The following is a 27,394-nucleotide window of genomic DNA, read 5'->3' as shown; positions in this document are numbered from 1 at the left end:
TCTGTTACTAGTTAGAGTCAACAAAAAATGGAAGGGTTGCCTTACGGAGTAACTTCCTGTCACAAATATCTAAGCAGAGACTGAAAGACATTTCATCAGTGATGGATAGAGGGATTCATGGATTGGGTAATAAACGGGTGTGTGTGCTCCCTTCTAACTCTACAACCCAAGATGCAGGTTTCAGCTGTAATGCTATGCTAATGACAAAGTACCATGGGAAAATCCACCTAATTCCCCACCTAAGGAGAGGAAGAACAAAGCAATTGGTCAAATAGTCTCCTAAATGTCCATTGTCCATTTCTTTTTTTTTTTTTTTCCCGAGAGAAAGTGAGTGTGGAGCCCAACGCAGGGCTTGATCTTGTGACCCTTAGATCATGACCTGAGCCAAAATCAAGAGCCGTACACTCAAGTGACTAAGTCACTTAAGGTGCCCCCTAAATATCTATTTCTAAATACACCTACTATTCCTTGTCATTTCAAGGGATTGGCTATGAATAAGTTAATTTAACCTTGTACTACTATTCGTTATCTCCATAATTCACAGGACAGTCACACGTTTACTTTCCACTGCTTGAATGTAAAGACAAGCCACTCTGATTAAGCAATTCCCATCAGCGAAGGAAGGAAGGAAGGAGGGGAGAGGGGAGGACAGACAAAATTCCCATCAGCAACCCATGCCACCAGACTTCACGAAAACCAGAGCGCTTGATCAGGCAAGACTGGCTGCACAGGTCTGATCCCCCACACCAACCACAGCATCTCAGGATCCCTGAGCTCTTCCTCGGCTGTGCAGGCTTGATGCAGAGGAGACGGAGACACATGGAGAGAGAGAAAAACTGGTGAAAGATCGCAGGCTGTAATCTGTCACTCCGAAATTTAAGTGTGATGTGGAATGTTCTCTAGCTGCTGCTTTTCCTTTTCAAATGTGAATTTTGCTGAGCCTCGGTGTCTGACATGAATCCACACTACTCCACGGGACATACATCTGATACACGCCTGGCTCTTGGAGCGCTGGCCCAGCTCCTTTGATGTGTGCACATAAGAACACGGTCTGGAATGCGTGTGGAGACCTGAGCAGTCACTGAATGCCACGCCCTTCTTCTCATAGCGGCTCTTTAGCCAGGCTCTCCGTGTCCTCATCTGCAAGGGGGCTACAGAGCTTGGTGAGAAGGAAGCACAAAATGAATCCCAAATGTGGGGCCCTGAGCCATGGCAAGATGGATCACTTCAAAATGGCTTCAAAACTCTGCCCCATCACTGTGCCCAGCCAGCAGAACCAGAAGGAAATAGTTAAATCGCTCAGATCCTCTGAAATTAATACTCAGGGTTAATGGTGAGATGGGTACGATTCCATCACGTGGGCTGCAAACCAATTCCACAGCTGTAATGTGGCTATTAAAATGCTGTGGTCATGGATATTTAGTCTAATAAATGGATTTTAAACATGGATTCAATTTTTAACCCAACTCTGGAAGTGGTAAGATATACGAAGAATAATACAACCACTGCTAAATATGTGGTTTACCACTTGCTTTCCTGATTAGAAGTTGCTGGAAGAGAGGGCACGGAATTGGGGAATGGGGAAGACAGACAGAGGAGGGGTTAACTCTGAATGCACTGCAGTAGGAATCCTAACTCATATCTAACTTCTCTCCTTTAAGAATGTAATGGTGTAACATTGATAAATGAATATCTGTGGCCTTAACTATATGACACGGTGGATTTTATGTTTTCACATAACATAATACCCCTTTAACATTATCAGCTAGGTTACACTTAAATAAAATTTAGATTTGCTCGTTTGTTTCTTTTTGGTAAAAGCAGCATGCTGTATTATTCTTTCGGATTAATGGCGGAGCTAAGAATGCATTTTCAATCAGTGCTTCCATATAGGAAAGAAAAAAAGAAGTATTTTATAGCTCCAGATCTTGTTTGAAACTGACTTTATCTGAAGAGTAAACAAGGAGGTTCAAGGTTAAGTGTCAGAGCACCCAGACCCCCTACATGAATGAAATGGAATATTTATTAAAATAGCATCTGCCAATAAGTAAGAGACTTATTTACAATTCTGGGGACAAGGGAGTGCATTGTGTGAGAGAGGACTGGAAAGAAAGAGAAGAAGGAAAATGATAAAATAACAAAAAAGAAAATAAGTTTGTTTAGCTCATCCATCAATGCAACAGTAAAGTAACTTTGAGTCAAGCTGGGTTTGTGCCCTTCCAGCAGGTGGTCATACGGGAGGCCTCATCACCAGCAGACACAGACTTTCTGGGGGCTCCGTACTCACCAGTGAGTTCTTCCAGAGCAGGCTGTCCACTCTTGGCGTAGTGGCTGGGCTCCATGCTCACACCCGCGGAGCTGGATTCAGCAGTAACATTCCCTTCGGTGTCTGTCTGGGACCTTCACACACAAACCAAAGCAGACACACTTGTCACGAACAGTAGCTACCACATCTGGACCACTGTGGTCTGACCACAGCACCCACCATCCACAAGAAGCTTTAGAACAGAGCAGACCAGCAGACTGACTCTAAATAATTCATCAGCACATGTGGAGCAATGTCCTAGAAAGAGAGAGAGCCACTGAACTGTAAAAGATGAAATATTCATTGCCCAAATGGAGGGTCTGCAATCCCTCACTGGGGAATGCTTCTCTGAATCCCCATCAGGGAGCTGGGTCTAGCCAGAAAAATGCTGGAGAGTACCGCGTGGTTTGGATCATTTAACCTCTGCCAAAGAGCAGCTTCTAAGTACTCCGCAATGCCAGCAAGTCAAGCATAAAGAGGACTCCATTAACAGCCCCACGGCCCTCCCCAAATCTTCCTGACATGGCTCTCTCTGAAAAGGTGACTATAAAACCAGTCAGGAGTGGGTGCCAAGCAGGTGTGTTTGCCCTCCACGTCTCTGATTCAGAGCTCAGATTTTCTGAGATGAAAGGTCTCATTGATCATTATTTCAACACTTGACTGAAATCTGCACTTCCCCAAACCTTCTCTGTGCCCTCATTTGTCAAGCAAATCAAGGCAACTGCTTCGTGCAATGTGTTCTTGCCACAACTACCTCTGCTGACTTAGGCATGGCATGCAAATGCATAATTGCACTCAGATGCATAACCCTGGGTGTAGCATTATTAATTCATTAGCATCCTGAGCTCATTCAACCAGATTTCACTCTCTGTGAAGAAAGTGTTTGCCAAGAATGTGAACTGTCTTAAATGTGGGGGACGTACTGAGAAACCTCGTCATCTATTCTGCCCCGCCTCTGCCCTCTGAATGAAGCCATCAGTTCCAAATTCCTGCAATCTCCGACCGTTGAGCATATTTGGATTCCCACTGCTCCTCTTGACCCCCTGGCCAGAGTCCAGGCTCTCATCATCTCTGCCCTATAAGCACTTTGTAAACAGGTACACTGCCTTCAGTCTGGAGGTTACAAATGGCTGCCAAGTATTAGAACCAGCCCACGGATTCTTACTGGTCTGTGTAGTATTGTAACGCTTTTTGAATTCATTTCAGCATTTTAAAACTGGGAGATTTCGCAAGAAATATCTGGATTTCTGCCTTGTCCCTTTCTCTTCTTTTTCTTTCAGTAAAAACAAGAAAGTCCTGATTGACTTTCTTGCAGGGCGCCACCTGCCGGTGCCAAGGGATGTTTGCTCCCTCCAGAGAGGCCTAGAGCTCCCTCTGCCACAGTCCCATTACCTCAAGCCGCTGATTTAGGTTACCTTTTAGGTCTGAATCAGGCACCTGAATCTGCGCTCTCTATTCTAGACTGCTTGTAGGTCTGGTCTACTCCCCACACCATCCTCCACTGATTTTTGTAATGTGATCACATCACTCTGATGAAAGGCCTCTGATAGTTTCCACTGCCCACAGAGAAAGTGAAGTCCTTACTGTGGAAGACAAGGCCCGATGTGGGGATTCTTCATTCATCTCCAGCCCTGTCTCCTGCCAGTCCTGCCCTATGTTTCACCGTGTCTTCCCTGCATTCCGAGATCATATCATGCCCTTAGCAGTTTTGTCTTTGTAGTTACGGTGATCTGTGCCTGAAGGCTGTTTTCCTCTTTCTTCCTCACTTTGCTCCCCATTTGCCTTTAACCTGCAGTTCCCACGTCATCTTGGCCAGGAAGCCTCCCTGGACAGTACTAGCTGATGGCTTTACCTGTGTGTTTCGACAGTGCTCTTACTCGCCTGACGCCGATATATTACAATGGGATCTAGTTAATACATCTTTCCTCAACCAGAGAGCTCTCTGAAAGCAAAGACTGGCTTTTTTGATATGTACATACAAGAACTTGAGCTGTTCAAGTTCACATGTAGAGCAGACACTTAGGCAGGGTGCGGTGAAGAGACAAATGAGAAATTTTTAAGTCTAGAAAGATGCTGGGTATGGAAAGGAGCATTAGACTCAGGAGTCTGAACCCTCCGAGCTATAGGAGTGTAGCTGGCTGGAGGAAGCCATGCACATCTGAGAAGTCATGTCATACCTCAGACCCTCAGGGCCTGCCCTCTGTACAGCAGGGCTTACAATAGCGACCTCCCCTGATAGGATATAGAAGCATTCAGTAGAGCTCCAAGTGATAGATACACAGTGTTACTTCCGAATTGATAAAGAGAATTCATTCAGAGTGATTTTAAAAGATGATTTATCTTTCTTTTATGCCTTGGTAACATCACTAACATGGACAGATTCTGGGGGTGGAGGGAGCACCGCAAATTATCTGCAGTGAGCCATGAACTTGATCGAATTTTAGAGCACAAGGGGAGTTTAACCCATTTTTTAAAAATCCCCTCATTTCATCCAATCTCCTCACTCTACAGGTGAGGACAATGTGGTTCAGAGAGACGCAGTGATTCAGATTGTTTCATGCTTCAGAACTCGGTCCCTCTAGTTAGACAGACGGGTTTAAACGCTAGCTCTTCTAGCTATTAGCTCTGGACTTGGTGCAAGTTATTTTTACTCTAAGCCTCAGTTTGCTCACCTACAGAATGGGGATTTCAAAAGTAGCTAGCTCAGGGGCGCCTGGGTGGCTCAGTCGGTTAAGCGACTGCCTTCGGCTCAGGTCATGATCCCGGAGTCCCGGGATCGAGTCCCGCATCGGGCTCCCTGCTCGGCGGGGAGTCTGCTTCTCCCTCTGACCCTCCCCCTTTTAGCTAGCTCATGGAGTGTCGGGGATGATCATACGGGCTAAGGCACAAGAAGCCCTTAGCTGGGTCTCTGCACATTCTTGGTGCACACTCTCCATAGCTCTCCCTGCAGGCAGGGCCCAAGACTACACAGGGAGGGGCCAGAAGGACCCCGTACAGGGTGAACGTGAAAATGAAAATGCAGCTTGACAGACAGCGTGACATTTTCTCGTTCCTCCTATTGGTCAGACATTTGCTCTTTCATTAGGAGTTTTCCTCCCACAGAAAAGCTTGAAATTTTAAAAGAGGTTAAATGTTTTACAATCTTTCCAGTGATTACAGAAAAAAAGAGGGAGTGAAATTGATGGTGACCAAAGACCATCCTATATTTTAATTTCGAAAATGCAAATCTACAATCTGTGAGCAGGAGCTTGAATATGCGTGACCTCAAGACTATTAAAGTTATTGGAATGATACAAATTTCATGGGGAGCAATTCAGTTGCCTCCATGGTTCAGCGAACAACTGCATTCAAAGCCCTGCAAGGAGACTCTGCATGGAGTGCTGAGTCATTCATTCTCTAAGCCCTGGCACTCTTCTCCAGGGTTAGCTGAGCTGATGACTTGATGGAATAAAGAGATGACCTTCTCCCAATTAAAAAGCCCGGGCGTGACCCCCGCTGGCAGGGAGGGTGAGTCGAAGAGAAGGAAAGAGTGACGAGGAGAGGCCTGGCATCCCCTCACTGGCTGGACCTGCCTGGCTTTGCTCTGAATCACTCAGGCCAGTCTTTCCAGCCGCTGTGGGCAGGGATGGTTACAAAGCCTCCCAGAGTACAACTCGGGCAGAGAGAGAGGGGATAGCCAATTCTTTGGGGAACCCTATAGACACAGGAAGCTCATGAACAGGGATGTAAATACACGTGGGCATATGCACACTAGCATTTTGTAAAGGAATAAGAACTTGTCTCCATACTTGTGACTGTCAAAGTATGTCCACGCCTATGGGGGCACGAGTGTGTGTGTGTCGTGTATATGTGTCTATACTTAGGGCAGAAGCCGTACAGGAAGTGCCGGGAACATGGCATTCAATCTTTGGACCCCTTTTGCTATGCAGGGGGTATTATGAACATTCAGCTGTGCAGACTGGCCAAAGGTACTACATATCTCAAGTATAGGATCAAGCTGAGCACGATGAGCAAAGCTTTGGGACTGCCTTAAAAGTAGGGCTAGGGGAGCTTCCGTCTGCTGGAGAGGACTCGTTGGCACGTGTCAAGTACCACCAAGAGCCAGCGTCCTCCGTTCCGCAAAGGTGTGCAGTGCCGGCTGAGCCATGAGAGGCCCTCGCAGGCCACCAGCACACAGAGCAAGCAGCACCTGGCTCCACATTCTCTCCCGTGGTCCCATGGATGTGCTGTTAGAGACGGAGAGGGACGGGGGGGGGGGGGGGGGGGGGGACAGGATGGAGTCAGACAAGCAAACATCCAGGCTTGTCTCAATATAACCTGGTTCTTTGGTTCTTCTAGAACCGGTCTCTTCCTCCCGTTCCCGCTCTCCTCTCAAAAGAATCTAGTACCCAGCAAGGACTGAAAAAATACTTAATACATGTGATATAGTAAGAAACCATGAGCGTCTGGAAGTTCAGGACAAACCCCTCTGTGAAAAGAAGCCTCAGGTATTCAGCAAGGTGATTTCTGTTTTTCATTTTTTGAAGTATGTTCAGGATCTGTTAGGACCGACGCTGGGGCCTATCATGTCCAGTGACACCGAACCACCCGCCAAGTCTGCTCGTGCTGCGGCTGCTTCTGTAAATGCCCCGCTGGGGCCCCACATGCCTGGCAAACTCCTCCTCATCCTGGGGGCAGCTCCAATTTTGCCTCCTGTCTTTAGCTTTCTCTCCCCCTCCCTGCCCAAGCCATGCCGGGGCTAACTGGTCCCTCCAGCACATGTGCACAGCTCTATCAGAAGCTGGTCAGAGGGTACCTCAGCTGCTAGCCTTCATGCTCCCGGAAGGCAGGCCCGATCCCTGCCCTCAAAGACCTAGAATCTACCAGAGAGGCTCGCTGCCCCATGGCCCAGCACGGGCGGGCAGGCGGCCGCACCTACCTGTACAGGAAAGGCGCGACGGTGGCGGTGTTGGGGTGGTTGTATTGCTGCTGGGGCTGAGGTAGCTGGACACTGACGGTATTGCTTCCTGTGGTCTGAGTGGTCCCGATGGACCCGCTGACAGTCTGGCTGCTGATGCTGTGGTTCAGGGTGGTCCCTCCAGGGCCTTTGCCTTCTGAGGACGCCAGGCTGGAGGAGGAACTGGAGTGTCTGCTGTCCAGCTGGGGCTTCTGCTGGGGGAGCCCCGAGCTCGGCTTCCCACCCCGGCTCCGCTCCACCTCCTTGGAAGGCGCAGGGGCACTTGGGGATTTCCCGGGCATGCTCTTCATTCCTGGTTTTGGTATTCCACTGTGGGAAGGGGCTGTAGCCTCCTTCTTGGCACTGTTGAGCTTTCCCCCTTTGGGGATGAAGCTGGCGATCTTGGAGGACTTTTTTGGCATCTCGGTCACCACCGCCCCACTGGGGTCTTCCTTCGGCCCCTCTTTGAGGTCCGGCCTTTCCGTCACAGAGGCTCTCTTGGCGAGGTCCTTGCTTTTCTCCTTTTCCTTCTCCCGCTGTTGTTTCTCCTTTTCTTTCTCGTTGGCTTTCGGGGAACTCTTCTTGTTGGTCAGTGCCCGGCTAAAAGTTCTCTGGGCGATGCCCTTGAGTGCAATCTTGGGGCTGTTGGAAGCAGGACCCACCGTGGACAGCGAGCGACCGGTGGCCTCCATCTCTTCGCTCTCTTCAAAGCTGGGCAGAATCTCGAGCCGTTCGCAGCTCGTGTCCCGCGACCCCGGGCCCTCGCCTGCCTTGGAAGCCCCTTTGCTGTTGAAAAGCTTGAGTTTTTCCAGCATGGACTTCTGATTGTTGGGGGCTGGCTTCATGGCTTCAGCGGGGGGCCTGGGGGCCTCGGGCATGGGCTGCTTGACCGAGAGCATAGACGACGTGGCGCTGTGCTTCACGCTGACTGACTTACTGCGCCAGGGCTTGGAGGCTGCGCCGGGCTGCGGGATGGCCGAGGAGGTGCTGCTGTTAGCGGGGCTGGAATTGCAGCCACTCTCCAGAGGAGCAGGTGCATTTTCACTCATTCCGGGGTGGGTGGAGGCTGGGCTCGCCAATGGCTCTGCAGAGATGGGGAGGAGAAGGAGAGTCGAATTATGCCTACGGACCGGCACTGCCGGTGAGGGAGGGTGGGCCATGGTTACGCGGGCCATCACTCTCCACCCAAATGCCAGATGGCGCCACCACCCGCCTGGTGCATTACCTGTGCTTCCAATTTCAGATCCTACCTGCCAACCGCTCTCCATCACACACCGTTCATATTCGCCGGCACATTCCGGGATATGCCGTGCAAACGCACACTGATCTTAACACCAACATGCGCAAAGCACAATTAAGCATACATTTACGGAAACACAAACTAGCAAAAACCTCCATCACCACTATGGTGTGTAGGAAAGATGTAGGAAATGCCTACTGTTTTGAATTATTTAACCCACAACCCAAGTTCCCAGTTATGCGAAATAACTGGGAATTAGCCAACTTTAAGAAAATGTAGGAGAGACATTAAAACAGGACAAAAAAAAAAATAGAAAAAGAAAGAGAAACCAAGCATGATCTTTACAGAAGAATAATTACCCGAGAAAGTCGCTAGGTCCTATCAAAGCATATACATTTTTCTGTGCTGACACTCTGAAAGAGATACAAACATGATGCAGGCAAGACTTAAAAAAGATATTTTAGCTTCAGAGTATCACCCGCACATGGCTGCACCATAGGCATGAAAACACACAGGTTATTACAAAGTCAAGGCTTCCCCCTTGGCGTTCGCTCGGGGAGCATTTCCCCAGCCAGACTCTCTTCTCAGAATAACCTCAAGATATTTCCAAACTGAGAATCGGAATGATTCTGAGAAGGGCGGGTTCCACACTGGACTTGTGCTCGCCACCAAGGGGGCCCATACCCCAGGAATGAGTACTGTCACGCCCTCCTCCGGGAGCGCTCAGAACCACGCCGCTCTGTCGCCCTCATTACAGTAGCTGTCAGAAAGTGTCCGGGAGGGCACATCAAGGCTGAGCCCGGCGCCACGCCACCCACACCCCACGCCCGTCCACTGCACAGGACAGATGGGACGCGGCACTTCAGCCCCCGAAGGGCACATCCCCGTCTGCAAAGTTACCATGACATGACTTACCTGGCAGCAGCTACTTTCTCCTGCAACGGTTCCCCAGGAAAAATTCTCCAACCAGAGAGGCTGCCCTTCCAATTGTCACAAGTGTTTTCAGTTAAACTGCTCATGTTTCTAATTAACTTTTGTCATCCGCAACTGCTCCAGTACCCAAAAGCCTGGCGGGATTAACGGCTGCTTCTTCTGCCCTTTTTTTTTTTTTTTTAATACCTATGTTCCGCTGCCTTCTAGCAACAGAGTAAACTGTGTATAGAGCGGCATTTTATGATTTAAAAGTCAACGGCTGCCGAAGTCGAGTGCAGGCAGCCCCTGTGTGGGGCATGAGCACCGAGCCCCGAGAACTCCCAGTGGAGGAACTGCTTCCCTCCACTCACTCCCAGTTGCTCTGGGAAGCCACAGCTCCAGGGTGATCCAAAGCAGACCTCCCAATGTTTTAAAACACATACATCTTCCTGACTTACTGGGGATTTGGGTTTGGAGTGGGGGGTGCTGCCCAATCCTCCCTAACAAAACTCACGGGGCGTTGTTGGATCTTTTCCTGGGGAGAGCTGGACACTGGCCTGGAGACAGGCTCACGAACCCACCCACACAGCTGGCCTTTCAGAGGGTCTCCACAGGCCGGACGCTGCTTACGGAGGGCCTCCTGGTATCAGGAGGTGCAGTGCTAGGCACACCGTGAAGAGGGGCTCACTGCCCCCTTTTTATGAGTCGGGAAACGGAAGCTCAAGGGAGGGCTAACAACTGACCCAAAATCACATAGCTAGACATGGACATAGCTGGGACGTGAACCCAGGGCTCCTGACACAGTGCTCTCGGGACTGAATCATCACAGCTACCTCTTTTGATGAAGGGTATATTTAAACAAGAGCGACTTGAGAGTGCTTTTGAGGCATCAACTTTTCTGTTGCTTAGGTGTGTTCATGGCATCCTTGGTGGGGCGCAAGCCAGCCCAGCCACTGGAAGGGAGGCAGCCTATGTGTAGAGGTTGGCTCTCTGGAGGTAATACTTGTGACCTCCAATCCTGAGTTCCACTTCTCTTAGGACAACTGTCTTTCCCTTTACCTGGGCTCAGATCTGGGGCAAAAGTATTCGCTCACTTGTTCATTCAATATCTCCACTCATGTCAATATTCACTCATTCAATGCATATGTAAGACATTGTTCTCTATACCTGGGACACACCGATGTGAAACAGCAAGGCCCCTGCCTTCATGGAGCTTACATTCCAGCAGAGAGGAAATGTTAATTAACGTAGTGAATGAATTTTATCATTTGTTAGAAAATAGGCGCTACATGATGTAATGAACACTGGGTATTCTATAAGACCGATGAATCACTGACCTCTACCTCTGAAACTAATAACACATTACTTGTTAATTAATTGAATTTAAATTTTTTAAAAATGAGGGGAAAAAAGAAAGTAAGTGCTAAAGTAAGTGCTAAAGTCTTGGGAGCAGGTTGTAACAATGGACATTGTTACAAGAACCACATGACATTCAGAGGTGCGTGCCCTGCTTTCCTAAAGAAGTCTTGGGCACATTCCACTGAGTGTAAGTACATGGGTCAGGGTGACTTCTCTGCGCCCACACATTCCTTGGAACTTCTTTTTTTATTATTATTATTTTTATTGTTATGTTAATCACCATACATCATTAGTTCTTGATGTAGTGTTCCATGATTCATTGTGCATAACACCCAGTGCTCCACGCAGAACGTGCCCTCTTTAATACCCATCACCAGGCTAACCCATCCCCCCACCCTCCTCCCCTCTAGAACCCTCAGTTTGTTTTTCAGAGTCCATCGTCTCTCATGGTTTGTCTCCCCCTCCGACTTACTCCCCTTCATTCTTCCCCTCCTATCTTCTTTCTTTTTTCTTAACATATGTTGCATTATTTGTTTCAGAAGTACAGATCCGTGATTCAACAGTCTTGCACAATTCACAGTGCTCACCATAGCACATATCCTACCCAATGTCTATCACCCAGCCACCCCATCCCTCCCACCCCCACCACTCCAGCAACCCTCAGTTTGTTTCCTGAGGTTAAGAATTCCTCGTATCAGTGAGGTCATATGATACATGTCTTTCTCTGATTGACTTATTTCACTCAGCATAACACCCTCCAGTTCCATCCACTTTGTTGCAAATGGCAAGAGCTCATTCCTTTTGATGGCTGCATAATATTCCATTGTGTATATATACCACCTCTTCTCTATCCATTCATCCCTCGATGGACATCTTGGCTCTTTCCACAGTTTGGCTATTGTGGACATTGCTGCTATAAACATTGGGGTGCATGTACCCCTTCGGATCCCTACATTTGTATCTTTGTGGTAAATACCCAGTAGTGCAATTGCTGGATCATACGGTAGCTCTATTTTCAACTGTTTGAGGAACCTCCATACTCCTTGGAACTTCTATAAAGCTTACTTGAAATGGTTTTGACAAATGCCCCTATCTAGCACGTCTGTGTATTTTTAACACTAACATCCACAGCTAGAAATTAACCAACGACTACCTAGCTCAACCAACAGACACCTGGCTCGGATACTTAAGATGTACAGAGCAAGCTGAGGTTGTGTGCCTCCTTCAGACGCAAGGTGCCGGGCAGGGGGGAAAGGGCTCTCACGATGTAGGCATGACGTATACTCACACTGTCACTTCTCAGGCTATGCCAAAATGGCTCCCAGAAACTCCTACTTGTCTTTTAAACCCCTGCTCAAATGCCCTATCTGTCACAGTGAGACCCTAAAGCTGAATGAATCACTTGGTTTACATCACATGGCATTTCCCCCTACTCTGTATTTCCCTAGGACATTGTTCATACCTCCTCATAAACAGATTTTAGAGGGCTACCTACTTACACCAGGCACTGGGAATCCAGAAGAATAAAATACAGCTCCTGCCCCCTAGGAACTCACTGTCCAAAGGGGCAACAGGCCTCAAAGAGAGCAGAGAACAATGTAAGGGACTGTAGAGGGATGCCCAAAGTACCATGAGGCCTAAGGGTTGGGATCCATTAATTCTCCCATTTGGGAAACACTCACAGAGCCAATGACCTTTGAATTGTCATGCCATGTTTCTGGTATAGGCTGGCTGGCTATCCACTGCCCCCCACCCCCCGACTCATCTTTTTGCCCTATAGATTTCCAGAGCATAGAAACACTCGTGGCTTTGGAATTGTAGGTTGGTAGTTTCGGCTTACGCAATTCACATTTAAGACAACAGAGACACAGACTTCTGATTAGTCATTAGAGTTTTATTAAAACTTTTTAGCCTAAACTGCGGCAAAAACAAAAAACAAAATCAGGGCTCAGAGCCTCAGAATTTCTACTTGGCATTTAGCCTGGGCTCCCCTTGGTTATGGGATCATGGGGACATTTCAAGGCTATTAGTCATAGCTGTAAAAGGTAGAGATGATCTGAATGTGGTTTCCAGAACAGGAGTTTCCTGACTAGGGCGACAGGGCACGAGAGCCCCTGAGGATAAGACCATATATACTTTGTACTTATGTCATGGCTAGAAATCCCCTTAATAGTGAAGGGGGCTCCAGGTCATGAGTGGTCTTGACATGTCCTGTCATTCTGAAGGTATCACACAAGTGACCTTGGCTGAAGTGGCTGTTTGGGGCCTGTTCCTCTTTTTTTTGGAAAGCAGTCATTTCTAATGCCAGGATTTTGTGATTCCTAGCGTCAGACTGTCCTTACCTTGCTTCAGAGATAGTGAAATAAATACAAAAGAGATGTGGGTAGGTGAGCCAAGCCTTAAGCCCTTGTTACCAGCCAACGGTGGGACCTTAGATGTGCCGTTTTTCCCCTCTGGGCCTCAGTCGCCCCATTTGTAAGAGAGGATGAGCTATTTCTCTAGAGTCTTTTCAGCTCCACTTCCATTCAAAGCTCAGTGAGTCTCCGAGAGACCCAGTAAGGTTGGGGCCAGAGAACGCAGCCCTCACTAAGTTCTGTCCTTCCTCTGGGCTGACATACAGGTGTTTCTTTACCTTCAAGCATTCCGCCTCCGTGGTTCTCTTAAGATGTTTACTCGTAAATGTCAGAGAAAACTGGCTGGGTCAAAGAAGAGTCAGCCTTGAATGAGTAGCTCGTGAATTCAGAAATGCTGATATTCTATGAAAACAAGCCTGGGGGAGGGAAGGTGGGGAGAGTTCTTTAAAATTAAGAGCTTCTCTCCCTAATAAGGAACAGCTCTAGTTTCTGTTCTCATGTATACAAACCTTTGTGAGACCAAAGGAATCTAAGAGGGAGAAAAGAGGAAAGCATAAAAGAATGTTCTGAACATCAGTATTTCTCCAGCAAGGGTATGTGGGCCACTGAAGTAGGTGAGACTCTTTTCAGGACATATGGGTGAATATTTTTAAAAAATTTTTTATTTAAATGCACTTTAATTAACATATACTGTATTATTCGGAGGTGGAGGAGTGTTTTTATATTTTAAAAGTCATATGTTTTATTGCAATATTAGAAGAGATAACTGGCGCATATATAAATTAACTGTTTCATAGATATTTGATAGAGATTTAAAATTTGAGTCGACTTAATGAAAATATAAGACAAAAAAGTTCACAGATTTGGCTAAACTCATGCAAGTTTGTGAAAGACTTAAGTTGGGGAGACACTTTTCCATTAACTCAAGAAATACTTATTTTCTATATAAAATATGTAATAAATGTTTTATAAATACCTATTTACATTAAATCTATTCTTTTGGAAAATGTGATCAACAAAATAGAAATCAAACCAGAAAGGCCCAAATAAGGACTAGGTTCAAAACGAATCTGAAATGGCTCCTTCTTAGAGTTTTATTTGCGTGGATTTGTTTAGCATGGCATTTTGCTGAGAATGGCTAGCAATGGCCACACGACCAGGCCTTGTTTAGCCAAAGATGATTTTAAAAATAATGGCTTTAACAAGTTTTGACGACTAACCAGTAAGAATGACACATTACATCACACCCAATAAACATCCAAATATCCACATGCAAAACTGAAAACTATCAAGGCATACTCTTATTATATGCAATAAACTCTAATATATCCCACCCTAAGCCATTTTTTAAATGTCTATCACAGAGCCCCTGAACAGATTTTATACCCTAGAGGAGATTGCGCCCTGCAGCCTGAATGTCTCTGTTCTAAAAGACCAGCTTCCAAGGTTCACCCACCACCAACTGACAAACCACCACAAGAAGGAAAAGTTTCATTTGAAACACGGCAGACAGGATGTCTTTGAAGAGAAAAGGCTTTTTTTTTTTTTTTTTTTTTTTTGAGGGTTTAGGGAGAACATTAATCCTCCTGTGGGGAGGGGGAAAGTTTGGTTTTTCTGGCAAACAGCCTTAACCTTCCCTGACAGAAACCAAAATACTTTCTAAATGAAAATACTGTCTAAGGCAGATAAATAAGCATTTCTTCCTCTCTCCCTCCGAGAGGGCCGATACTGGCCCCCAGTCCCTTCTGTCCCCAGCCTCCCAGTTAAGGAGACGTTGGTGGTCTGGTCCCCATGCCAGCAGGGGCATAGGGAATGTCTTCTAGACTGGCTGATCCCAGCTCCTGTCACCCCCACTGTGATTTTAAACCTGCCCTGGGGAGGTTTCCCACCTAAATCCTCTCAGTACTTTTCAGGAAAAGACCTGATAATTGGGTCTGGGAAAATGTTTGCAATTTCCTATAATTTGTCAAGGTGTCCATCTTGAGCATTCAAATTTGTTAGACTAATTGAAACCAGTTTTTTTTCCTTGTCTTTTTCTTTTTTTTTTTTTTGAAAGTGCATGGATGCTAGCCACACAGGCTAGAGATGGTTTGCAGAGTTGCTCAGGTCAATTTCTCTACAACTCTGTTAGGCAGTCATCAGACCACAGAGAGGCACAGGAACCTCACTCAATCCACTAAGTGGTTCTGAAGGATTCCTTGAACCTGGCCAGGGAGCATTCTCAGCACTGCTGTGATCAAGGTTTAATATTAAGGGCATGGGCTTAAATATAGTTTTCTGTTCAATACTTCTTGCAGAGGACCATTGCAGATACAGAAAGAGAGAGAAGGGGGGCATGAGAACCACCAAGGAAAGTGGGTAGGAAAGGGCCAGGGCATAGAGTAAGAGGAAGCTGGTGTTGGGACCCATACTCTAAGAACCTTCTCGTGTCTACAATTCCATAGGCTCTGAGAACATCTAAGTTAGAATAAGGTTGATGATCTACATAAACAAATAGTTTTAGAAAGTTGCTGTTAATGCAATCCCTATCAAATGCCCAATGATGATTTTTGCAGAAATAGAACAATCCATCCAAAAATTCATACAGGATCTTAAAAGAGCCAAAACAATCTTAACAAAAGAACAAAGAGGTCTCATACTTCCTGATTGCAAAACTTACTACAAAGCCACAGTAATCAAATCAGTGTGGTACTGGCATAAGGACAGAAATATAGACCAATGGATTAGACTGGAGAGCCCAGAAATAAGCCTGTGTATATATGGTCAAATGATTTTCACTACTATTCAATAAAGTCAGGAGAGCCTTTTCAACAAATGGTGCTGGGAAAATAATATCCGCATGCAAAAAAAAAAAAAAGTTGGATTCTTACCTTATACCATATAAAAAATTAACTCAAAATGGATCAAAGACCTAAATGTAAGAGCTAAAGTTACAAAACTCTTAGAAGAAAACTTGGTGCAAAATCTCCATGACACTGGATTTGGCAATGATCTCCTGGATGTGACAGCAAAAGCATCGGCAAAAAAAAAAAAAAAAAGACAAAATGGATTTCATCAAAATGGTGCATCAAAGGACACTGTTAAGGTGCCTGGATGGCTCAGTGAGTTAAGCGTCTGACTCTTGATCTCAGCTCAGGTCTTGATCTCAGGGTCTTGAACTCAAGCCCCATATTGGGCTCCACGTTGGGCGTGGAGCCTACTTAAAACAAAACAAAACTAATTATTGGGGTGCCTGAGTGGCACAGTTTAGCGTCTGACTCTTGGTTTCATTTCAGGTCATGATCTCAGGGTCGTGGGATCAAGCCCCATGTCAGGCTCTGCACTCAGCGTGGAGTTTGCCTGAGATTCTCTCCTTGTCCTCTGCCTTTCCCCCCACTCACACACTCTCTAATATAAATAAATAAAATCTTTAAAAAAAGCAAAAAGGACACTATTAACTGAAAAGGAAATCTACAGAATGGAAGAAAATACTGGCACATCATCTATCTGATAAGGAATTGATAGCCAGAATATATCAAGCACTCCTATAACTTGAAAACAACACTACAACAATCTGATAGAAAAATGGGCAAATGGACATTTCTCCAAAGAAGATACACAAATGGCCAATATGCACATGGAAAGATGTTCAGTATCACTAATCATTAGGGAATGCAAGTCAGAACTACAATAAGATACCACTTCATACCCATTAGGATGGCTATTATTAAAAACAACAACAACAACAACAACAACAACAAAAAACCCAGAAAGAGTCCTTGTAGAAGGTATGGAGAAATTAGAACCCTTGCGTACTACTGTGAGGATATAAGAAGGTATAGCCATTGTGGAAAACAAAATGGCAGTGCCTCAAAAAAATCAAACATAAAATATGATCCAGCAATTCCACTTCTAGGCATATACCCAAAAGAAGTGAAAGCAGGGACTTGAACAGATATTGGTACACCTATGTTCACGGCGGCATTATTCACAATAGCCAAAAGGTAGAAGCGATCCAAGTGTCCATCAGTGGATAAACGATGGACAATAGAGACAGAAAGTAGAAGGATGACTGCCAGGAGCTGAGGAGAGGAGGGAATAATGAGTCCACAGTTTCAGCTGGGGAAGATGGAAAGTTCTGGAGATGGTGGTGATGGTTGCACAACAGTGTGAGCATACTTAATGTCATGGCACCATACATTTTTTTTTTTTTAAATGGTGGTTTTTTTTTGTTTTTGTTTTTTTTAGATTTTATTTATTTATTTGAGAGAGAGAGAGAATGAGAGATAGAAAGCACGAGAAGGAAGAGGGTCAGAGGGAGAAGCAGACTCCCTGCTGAGCAGGGAGCCCGATGCGGGACTCAATCCCGGGTCTCCAGGATCATGACCTGAGCCGAAGGCAGTCGCTTAACCAACTGAGCCACCCAGGCGCCCCGGCACCATACATTTTTAAAATGGTTAAAATGGCAAACATCATACTAGGTATATTTTACCACAATGAAAAAAATCAGGTTGTATTTGGCCACAAGTGACACAGAATTCTGACCATCAAGGCCTAAACTTTATTCCCAGTTCTTAGCATGGGACTGGCACACACGAAAGGCTCAAGAAATGTTTGCTAAATTAAAGAAAAAGCATCTCTGTTAGTTTGATGGTTAACAAATCACATGAGGGGCGCCTGGGTGGCTCAGTCAGTTAAGCATCTGCCTTCAGCTCAGGTCATGATCCTGGGGTCCTGGGACTGAGCACAGCATCAAGCTCCCTGCTCAGTAGGGAGCCTGCTTCTCCCTTTCTGTCTGCCTGTCTGCCTACTTGTGGTCTCTCTCTCTCTCTGTCAAATAAATAAATAAAATCTTAAAAACAAATCACATGAGATTATATAGTTTAGAATATTACTTTATTAGTATTATTTTAACTGGAAGAAATCATTTCTGCTTCAAAGGAATAGCGATCCTTTTTTAACAGACTCTAGTTGGCAAGCAAAATTACACCACTTGAATTCTTCCTCCCAACTCTGGCCTCACCAACTCTCTGGTCAGGCTGTTTGCTCTGATTGGCATGCCACACTGCCCCCCCCTCGCCCCCCACCATACCCAACCTTAGCCCTCAGCTTACCTTACACACCTTCCATTCCAGGAAATGTCCAGAATCCCCAAACCAGAGGCCATCCCTTTTAATTTGAAGAGCCTTAAGACTCTGTTGAGGCTTCTCTGGGGTCCCTGGCACTCGTCAGCCGGCACTGAGCTTACTTAGAAGAATGGCTGATGTGCTAGTAGGTGCCCAGAGATGGTTGGTGGAAAAACCAACAAACAAATAAAAACTGTTACCCAAGCTCAATCCCTCCACAGGGCTCAAAATTAAAATCAGGTGTGACTGGCTTTAGCATCTTGCCTAATTATGCTAGTTGTTCCCTTTAAAGCTAGGTGAACTGACTAGAAACTTCGGTGATGCTTTTGGTGTTTTCTTCTACGTGTGCTGGAAATTTTGCTGTAACGGGTCACCAAGAAGGTCACGTCCACATACTCCAGTGTCCTGTAAGGGTGTGGCCAGGAAGAAATGTGCAGAATGCAGAAGTGCATCATCCTGCTAGCCTGCAGGCAGCTCTTTTCCGTGTGAGCCACCGAGTTCCCGGTCTTCCTCAGTGGCTTTTTCACCCCAGAGGAAGGGGAAGAAGGGGCCCTCCACAGCTGGAGCAATTACAGCTGTTTATTAATATATGCTCTTTAATATAAGACAAGGCAATTCCTTTCCTTCAGTGGCTTATTTTGGATAAAACGGAATGACAGGAGGGGTAATGGGATCATTTTTTCTTTCCTGGTTGTGAAAAAAATAACAAAGTACCCTTGTTTCTCTCCTGGTAGTGGACGAAAATAACGAAGTACCATTTTCCTACACAGTGTTCCCTATATCGTCTCCGGTTTTATAAGGTACATTTTCTAATTATGCTTAATGCCATCAAGAGCTGGTAAAGCTAAACAAACGTTAACTTACTGGAAATGTTAGTATACGGTTGTGCTTACATTCGACCTTGTAGTAACGTCTTAAAAAGAGAATTCGTAAAATCTCTCTCCCTCCCCCATGCACTTGATACATCAAAAGGTGTCCTATACGCATTTTGAAAATCCTCCCAGCTCAGCTGGATGAGGAGACAAATCATTTGCTGACATTTGCAGGAAGATGCCTTTAAAAATAAAAAGTGTTCCATGGGGCGCCTGGGTGGCTCAGTCATTAAGTGTCTGCCTTTGGCTCAGGTCATGATCCAGGGTCCTGGGATCGAGCCCCACATCGGGCTCCCTGCTCAGCAGAAAGACTGCTTCTCCCTCTCCCACTCCCCCTGCTTGTGTTCCCTCTTTTGCTGTCCCTCACTCTGTCAAAAAATAAATAAAATCTTTAAAAAAATGAAAATAAATAAAATGTTCCTTTTCTTCATCTTTCATTTCTTGAAGGCGCATCACCCTCACAACACCCCCTTCCTTTCTCTTGAACTATTTGTTCGAAATCCCAAGCAATAGGTTTCAGGAGAAAGCTTTTGTTTTAATTGGTCAAGCCACTTCTCTATCTTGTACCATATATGGCTACAAGAAAGCACAAAACTGGACATAGAAAACTTTCTCCCTTGTTTCATGAGTGTATGAAATTTCACAGAGAGATTATAAATAGTTTACAAGGGGCAAATCTTATTCTTGCAAGAGGTCACTGTCCACAGCCAACAGCTCTTTGGCAGAGCATGATGGTTATATGCTATTGTAAATATATTCCTCTAAGATAGAGTTAGTTAAGGAATTCTGCAGGCTTTCTTCCCTAAGATACCAGCCCAATCTTCCTGCTTTCTCTTGGGGCGAAAGATGGATACTCCAAAATAGGAGCCTCCAAACCAGTGTTAAACCAGAATGCTTTCCAATGAACAATGTAAACAGGAATTAATAAAGAGAAGGGGTTCCAAGGTCAGGTAAATTTGGAAAACAGCGCTAAACAGTGGTCAGTTTCGTTGCCTTGCAGGACTTCTAAGAGCCTTTACTAAGCTTACTTGCACTGGGAATATCCAAAATGATAATGGAAGAGTACGATTCCTAAATGTATTTTTGCTATAAACTGATTTTATGGGGTAGTTTAAGGTAATAGCTTATCATGGTATACATTTTGGTAAACACCGTCTTAATGGAGGGGGCAGAAAATGGGCACCTCACTTAGATAAGATAGCTGTTCAACAGGTAACAGTCACTAAACAGAAAAGCTATACAAGGGAGAAGGGAGAAGTTACACCCCCTTTTCCCCTGTGAAGTTATAATCTTGTAGATTGCAGAATGCTTTCATGATATGCATTCCGAGCATTAAATATCCTTAACATGTGTCTTCTCTCTTTTATTTCAATAAGATTAGTCTAAGGCTCTGCACTAAAGCCAAAAAGACCACATGACAACAGGAAGCAGGAATAATGGCTGCACAGCGGCGTGCCTAAAAAGATTTCTATCAACAATTAGGCTCACCGTGACACAGTCCTGGGACATGGCAGCCATGAAAATGGCTGTGATCTTGGCCTGTATTGAATACAAGAATGATATTCAGAACAAGGGCGGTGAGGATCTTGCCCTGTGGCGCCCACAGCTCAGACCAGAGCTAGAATGGTGAAATCTTCAGGATTTTGGACCTGGGAAGAGATCCGCCACTTTAAGTCACTCATTTCCCAGAAAGGGAACAGAGCTCCGGGCAGGTGATGACTTCTCCAAGGTCTCACAGTCAGTCAGTGAACAGCATAGCTGTGACTGAACTCAGGGCTCTGAAGCTGGTTAAACAAAGTAACTTTGCCGGCCCTGCTCCCAAACCTGGCCATTCGGAATCTCATCCCATTCAGGACGGACCCGAGCAGCTGGAGCCTCAACTAGCTCCTCGGGTGACTGTCATCCACATGAACTTGGAAAACCAGGGACTGAAGAATGTGAAACCTCCTACCACACACCACACACTGAGAAACTGCAATTTTCCCAGGAATTAGGGGTAGAATCTGAGGAGGACCGTAAACCGCCTTCAACAAGGAGAGGCTGAAAATGACTGAGACATTCAACTTGGACAAGAGAGGACTTGGAAGAAGGCAAAAGTGACAGAACTCTTATTACCAAGGTGGCCGGCTTTTCCCTTGGATTTTTCTGCCCACTGACCCTGCACAGCAGCAAAAAAAGGGTTAAATCTACACCTGCCAGGGCAGGCCCCCAACTCAGGTCTACTCTGAACGGGAGTATGTGGTCTGTGAAAGGCCAAGGACCCTTTACAGCACTGAGGGTGCAGGGCCCCGAAGGTCCACGGAGCAGCTTAGGGGCCAGTCGGAGGGGGTGGGGAGCAGATGCTGATAGCAACAGTGGAAAGGGGGAATTGAGCCAACCTGTTTTTATATGTTCTCTGGTCTACTTCTACCAGAGCAGCTCTCTTGACATGTAAGATTTTATTTGACAAAAGGTTTCCATGGGGGGGAAAAAACCCTCGAACAATATTAATAATCATATATTATTAACAGCCCACATTTACGGAGCTTACACTTTGCGCCAGATGCTGTGTCAGAAAGCATTTTTATTATACCCTCTTTTTTATTTGCAGGATAAATCCAATGAGGTAGGTAATAATGATTCCATTTCACCAATGAGGAAATGGAGGTGCCGGGCTTTGGTAGGTTACCCGAGATCAAACACATTACTGCCAAGCACCTTTATTTCGAAGTCCACATAGGTCAGAGGCACGCCTAGTGACCCCGCCCCCAAGAGAGACAATAAACTGACTCTCAACATACACACTCCTTTCTTGGTACAAGATACGGTATTTTCATCAAGTCTTCTGCCAACTGCTTGCAGAGACTCTACAGGAAAGTTTTCTGACCTATCACTACTTCCCTGAGGAGAAAGCATTTTTCTCCCTCTGGAAAGTTCTTTTTAAAACTGGGAATGTCCAACAACTGAGCAATAATTTGAGTATGGTTTTTGTTCTTCGAAACTTAGGATGCTGGCAAAATGTAATTGTTCTGCTGTTATTTTTTCTGCCAATCAAAATCAGAAGCCAACCAAAGAACTAGCTTATTGTATTTCTCTGGGGGATCAGTGCAGAAACGGAGAGTTGAGTTGGACTATTATTCACCATCTATGATTGTATTACGCCAAATGTGCAGGAACAGAAGGAAAAAAGCAGTCATTTATCCTGATTCTGCCAAGTATGCAGACACTTGGTATCAGATAGATCAAATAATTTCAGCGCTTCATGGATGTCACTGATCCACACAGACTTCTGAGCCTTTTCGCCTGACGGTTGTCTTCTTAATGAAAAGACAGAATTTTTCTTCTGAAACAAATGAAATACGCGGAGGTAGAAAATGTCCCCAGAGACTGCTCACTGGCTTTACTCACCCAAATCAGGAAGCGATTTCCTCCAGGTGTCTGTTCTGTTTTATACAACAGCCCTGGCTGTGACAAGCTGGGCGGTAGATTAAATTTTTGTTAACTAGAGCGCTCATTCAGATGAATCCTAGTAACCCTTCTGCGAGGCTAAGACATCATTTAAAAACAAGATAATCCTGAGGAGGTGGATAAGAATGCCAAGGTAAAGGTCTTATTCTGCTCTGTGCTTGTGGTCCCACCTTTAGAATTCTGCAATCACAGAACTTTGCGGATGGGTTCAAGTCCAGCTTAACAGCTTGGTAACCTGGAGTTACTTACTTTGTCTAGCTGAGCTTCAGCTGGTACTCATAAGTACAAGTAAAGCCAACACCAATAACTGCCGTTTGCTGAGTGCCAACCATGCACCAGTTACCACACTAAGCACCTTAAATCCATTTAATAAATCCACTTAATGATTTCATTAGTTCACATACAAGCATCTTAGGAAGTGGATTTACCGCAGCTCAGAGATGTTATTATGGCTAGGAAATGGCAGAGCTAGAATTTAAACACTGAGGTCCGTGCACTTAATCCACAGACGCCACTAAATGAAAATAGGGACCAAAGTTTGCTCTCTTCATCATGAGGGGCAGAGGAAGGACAGAAGAGTATCCTGCAGACAGCTCAGCAGAAAGACGCAGCTTCCTCCCCCTGCTCATATTGGGCTTTCTCAGGTGAGGTAGAGCTGTGCCAAATATTGGTGGAATTGTTGTCTTCCACAGGCAGAGGGGGACCAGGGGACACCCCAAAAGCCCCATCCAACCTAGCTCCATAGAAGAAGAGAGAACTGCCCTTCCGAGGCCCTGTGCGTCCTAAAGCTCCCACCTTTACGTCCCCAGGGCCCCACCCAGGCTGACTGCAGATTGTAGGTGAGCTCCCCCTTGTATCTCTTCAAACTATGGCTGGGTGCAAGGCAGGCTTTGGCCCGCTGGCCTGGTCCACCTCACCAGGCTTGCTGGAGGCAGCCCAGTGAACACATAGCTCTCACTGTCTGGCGAGATGACTCACATACTCCTGGCAACATCTGCTCTGTGTCTGTAAGACTCAAAGGGCTCTTCACATGAATGACGGTGAAGAGAGACTCAAGGAGCTTCTCACCCGACTGCAGGGCTAGGAGATATAATGGGGAAACCAGGCCGCTCACGGACCAGCTTGGAGGTTTTAATGCACACTTACACATGCCAAAGCTTATGAAATGTTGTTCCAGGGGATCTCTGTCATCTTGAATAATGAATTCTGGAGGTACAGTAACCAGGGATATGATTGGGGCTCAAAGTTATTTGGCGATGTTTCTCCTAGGATTCCTAAAACCACCACCACATTTAGTGTTTGCGCCTCCATCCAACCTATCCCATCCCATCCAACAATTTTGACACTTCTGTTCCAGGTACCTTCCTAGGTGCCAGAGATAGAGCTAGCAAGGAACATAAGAGGCTCTTTATACCTTCAAGAGTTCTAAGTCTCGTGGGTGAGACCCACCATAGAGCTGAAGTAACAACAAAGTATGAAACCGTTGGGATAAGGGAATGTTTATGGAACCGTGGATAACAAAGGGGGTTACCTAACCCCGTGTGTGAGCAAGAGGGAATCAAGAAAGTCATTCAAGCCAGGTTTTACCACCCCTGCCCAGAGCTTTTAGAACTTGATTCTTTACAAAGTATTAAAAGGAAATAAAGTGTCTAGGCACCCAGACCTAGTGATTAAAATCAAGCTCAGAAGGACAAAATATATAGATTCTCCGCTTGATCGGGGTAATATCTGGTCAGCCAAATGCATTCGCAATACTAATCATAACCAGGGATTCCGGGGACATATCCATTGCATCCAGTCATAATGAAAAATGGGATATATAACTCAATCAGAATGTTATTCTTCCCTGCTCACCCAGCACGCACATACTCTTCATTCAGCGCACGTACTGAATCTATTTCCGCAATGAGGGATCCCTTACAAGTCACCTCCTGGTCTGGGCTGGAAAGAACAGGCATGCAGACTTGACTCTTTCATGCTTTTCCAAATTTTGCTGACAAGTCAAAAGCAAAGCTGATGTTTTCAAATAATATCAATCAGAGCACTGATCTAGTCACTTCCAGCTGTCAATCCAGACACAAGTTCAACACAAATGGCTGAACTTCCTCTATCAAGAGACACATATCACAGTAACGAAAAAGTAAATGAGTGACAGAGACCCAAATGCAATTTTATATTCCCAATTTGGGACCTAAAGGAGGAAATGAAGGCAGGAATAGACAATCAGCATTAGCCCCACACTGACTAGGACTGAGTGGGGCAGCCAGGTTCTTTTTCTGAATCTTCGCAAACACCCCCTAGGAGGGTGGTACCAAGCCTGTTTTACAGAATTGTATACTCAGGCTCAGGGAGGCTGAGTCACTGGCCTGATATCACACAGCTGGTGAATGCAAAGGTGAGATTCAAGCCAAGGTCTGTCCAACATGGAGGTTAGAGCTTGCTGCCTTAGTCTCATTCTCCTCTGTAAGAATTAATAGACCTAGGGGACCAAAGCTGTCGGGGGCGGTCGGGGGAGGGTTGTGGAATGAGAAGGGGGTAGCAGAATACTTCTGGAAGCCACTGGTAGGGTAATAAGAGCACCAGAGTCTCTGTTAGGATGGGAGAGATGCCTCTGGTAGGACAATTACTTGATCAGCTACTTGGGGGAACCTGTGCACCTATCTTGCAGAACAAGGAACAAACTGCCTGGTTACATGAAAAAGAGAGAAAAGAGGTCAAGGAAGTGCATGGGACAAGCAAGCGAGGGGACGTGATAGGCAACATTTCCCTCCCTGTGACATCACAATAAGCCATCACCAAAGTTACTAAAAGGAAGGAAATGCTTGCTGTGAGTGGATGCGTCTTGGAAGCCAGCAAGGAAGGAGGAAGTAGTGTTCAGGATGCTGGGGTGGAATGAAGACAACCCTTCCAGAGAGCAGCTGGGGGAGAGCAGCCTATGGGAATCTGGAGGTGGGGTCCAGACCGTTCAGTCAGATCTCCCAAGAGCAGGAAGGTCTTTGTAAGTAACCGGCCTGGTTGGTGCAGTCCGGCTATGATCTCTTAGCTACGCCAGTTTCTGCATCCGGGGCCAGCCCTGCAGCTCTCCCTCCAGGCCTTAGGTTCGCTCTCCCCTGCCTCGCACAGCACGGCTGCTTCCCTAAGCTATTCCCCCTGTGAGGGTAACGGCCCAACTCAGCCTCTTCTCGTCCCCCCCCCGCCCCCCATCCTCTGCCCTGCAGAGGTCTTAGCCCTTCGTGCTTACTGCTAGCCCGGCACAGACTTAGCTCACTTTAAGTACTCCTCCTCTGCTACAGAGGTCACCAAACTAGGGCCTGAAGACCAAATCTGGCCCACCATCTGCTTTTGTAAATACAGTTTTATTGGAACACAACCATGCTCGTTCATTTACATACTGTCTATGGCCGCTTTCTCACTACAGTGGCAGAACTGAGTAACTGCAACAGAAACTCCACGGCCCATGGCCTGCAAAGCCCAAAATATTTACCATCTGGCCATGTAAGGGAGAATTTGCTGGGTCTTGCTCCAGAATATTAATTCCTTGAGGCCAGGGGCTCTGTTTCATCTTTTTATCTTCAGTACCTGATACAGGATAAATGTTGCTTGATTAAGTGGGTGAACGCTTGCATGGCAGATAAACATCATGAAGTCAGGAACCTAAAGGAGTGGTTACTGCAAAGGCGCTAATTAAAAAAACTAAACCACTACAAAGCGATATTCTAGTAAACTGTATTTTCTACGTAAGTCAGTTAATAGCAACAAGATTTTTCATGTTTTAATGCACACTGATTTGGGTTTTTTTCTTCAAATGTGGGTTATTCCATTTCCTTACTTCCTTAGTAAACTTGGGTCCAACTGAAAACCTTTTGTGATGGCGTCAGGGTGCATTTCTGAATATTAGTATCCACTACTGAAAACCACAGACACAGCTCTAGATGTTATCTGGAAATAGCATAATTTCTCTTCCAGTCAAATGCTGGAAGTTACTGCTTTGGGGCACATACACCAAAAATATCCCCTTAATTCCTTATTTGCTCTTCCTATTTCAATCATTAAATATGATTAGTCATTAATAACTTATTGAGCATATACTGTGTAAAAGTCACTGTGCTAAGTACTTCATTTGCATTGCCTAATTTAACTCTTCACGATAACCCTAAGAAGCAAATATTGACACATCCCCATTTTACAGATCAGAAAATTGGAAAGATTAAGTAGCTTGTCCATTATCAAATGACAGGTACGTATCTGTTGGCTCCAGTGTCTGAGCTGTAAATAATTACTCTATGGCTCATCCACATATTCATTTATTCAACCTACCGACAAATATTTATCTTAAGTCTCTGTATACCAAGTTCTGTGATGGACGTGGAGAAGAGAGAATAAGGCTCAGTCCCCGACCTCGAGGAGCCCATCCGCTAGGGAAGGACTGGCAAGATAACCACAGAGCATGATGAGGACAACCAGAGAAGAAGAGCAAGTTGCTGTAGGCACGCGAAGAAGGGGTTTCAAACTCAGTCTCAGAGGAGTCAGGAAAGGCTTTGTAGAGGAAACAAAGTCTAATGTGAAACATACAAAAGGTCCATCAGAAATGCAGTGGGAAGGAGGCGGAATGAGGAGCGTGGAGGGCATTTCCAACAGAGGGCAGCACTGACTGCATTTGAGAGAGAAGGCCCCTGCAGGGACCTGCTCCTATGCCCGCCCTCCAGAGGGAGCTGCGTGGGAAAGCAGGCCACGCTCACAGGGGTTTCATAGGCCACGTGATGAGACTTCACCCTCTGAAGGGTCTAACAGGGAGCAGAAATGGTAATTAGGTGTTCCACGGTCCACATTCTATGGGTTCATTTGACTCTAGTCATTTTCTTCT

The 27,394-nt window shown here is 45.8% G+C and overlaps 1 protein-coding gene across 11 annotated transcripts in view; it reads right to left on the bottom strand.

The window, feature by feature from the left end:
• The window catches only part of NAV2 (neuron navigator 2), a 387,753-nt gene that overhangs the window by 158,628 nt on the left and 201,731 nt on the right, over positions 1-27,394 (bottom strand). For 10 of the 11 annotated variants that reach the window (XR_003517395.1, XM_027579102.2, XM_027579093.2 and 7 more), the window contains 2 exons: positions 7,224-8,325; positions 2,288-2,400 (listed from right to left, as the gene is read on the bottom strand). Coding sequence is in view for 10 of the 11 variants with exons in the window: in XM_027579102.2 (XP_027434903.1) it covers positions 2,288-2,400; positions 7,224-8,325 (1,215 nt within the window). In the remaining variant the exon portion in view is untranslated. Of the gene's footprint in view, positions 1-2,287; positions 2,401-7,223; positions 8,326-8,840; positions 8,854-27,394 lie in introns of those variants that run through there. The other variant, XM_027579101.2, reaches the window with a different exon arrangement.

This window comes from Zalophus californianus, chromosome 11 (genome assembly GCF_009762305.2).
Source record: "Zalophus californianus isolate mZalCal1 chromosome 11, mZalCal1.pri.v2, whole genome shotgun sequence".
Classification (NCBI taxonomy): Eukaryota; Metazoa; Chordata; class Mammalia; order Carnivora; family Otariidae; genus Zalophus; species Zalophus californianus.
Note: the sequence above shows the minus strand (reverse complement) of the source record. Positions and strands in the feature narration are given on the sequence as shown.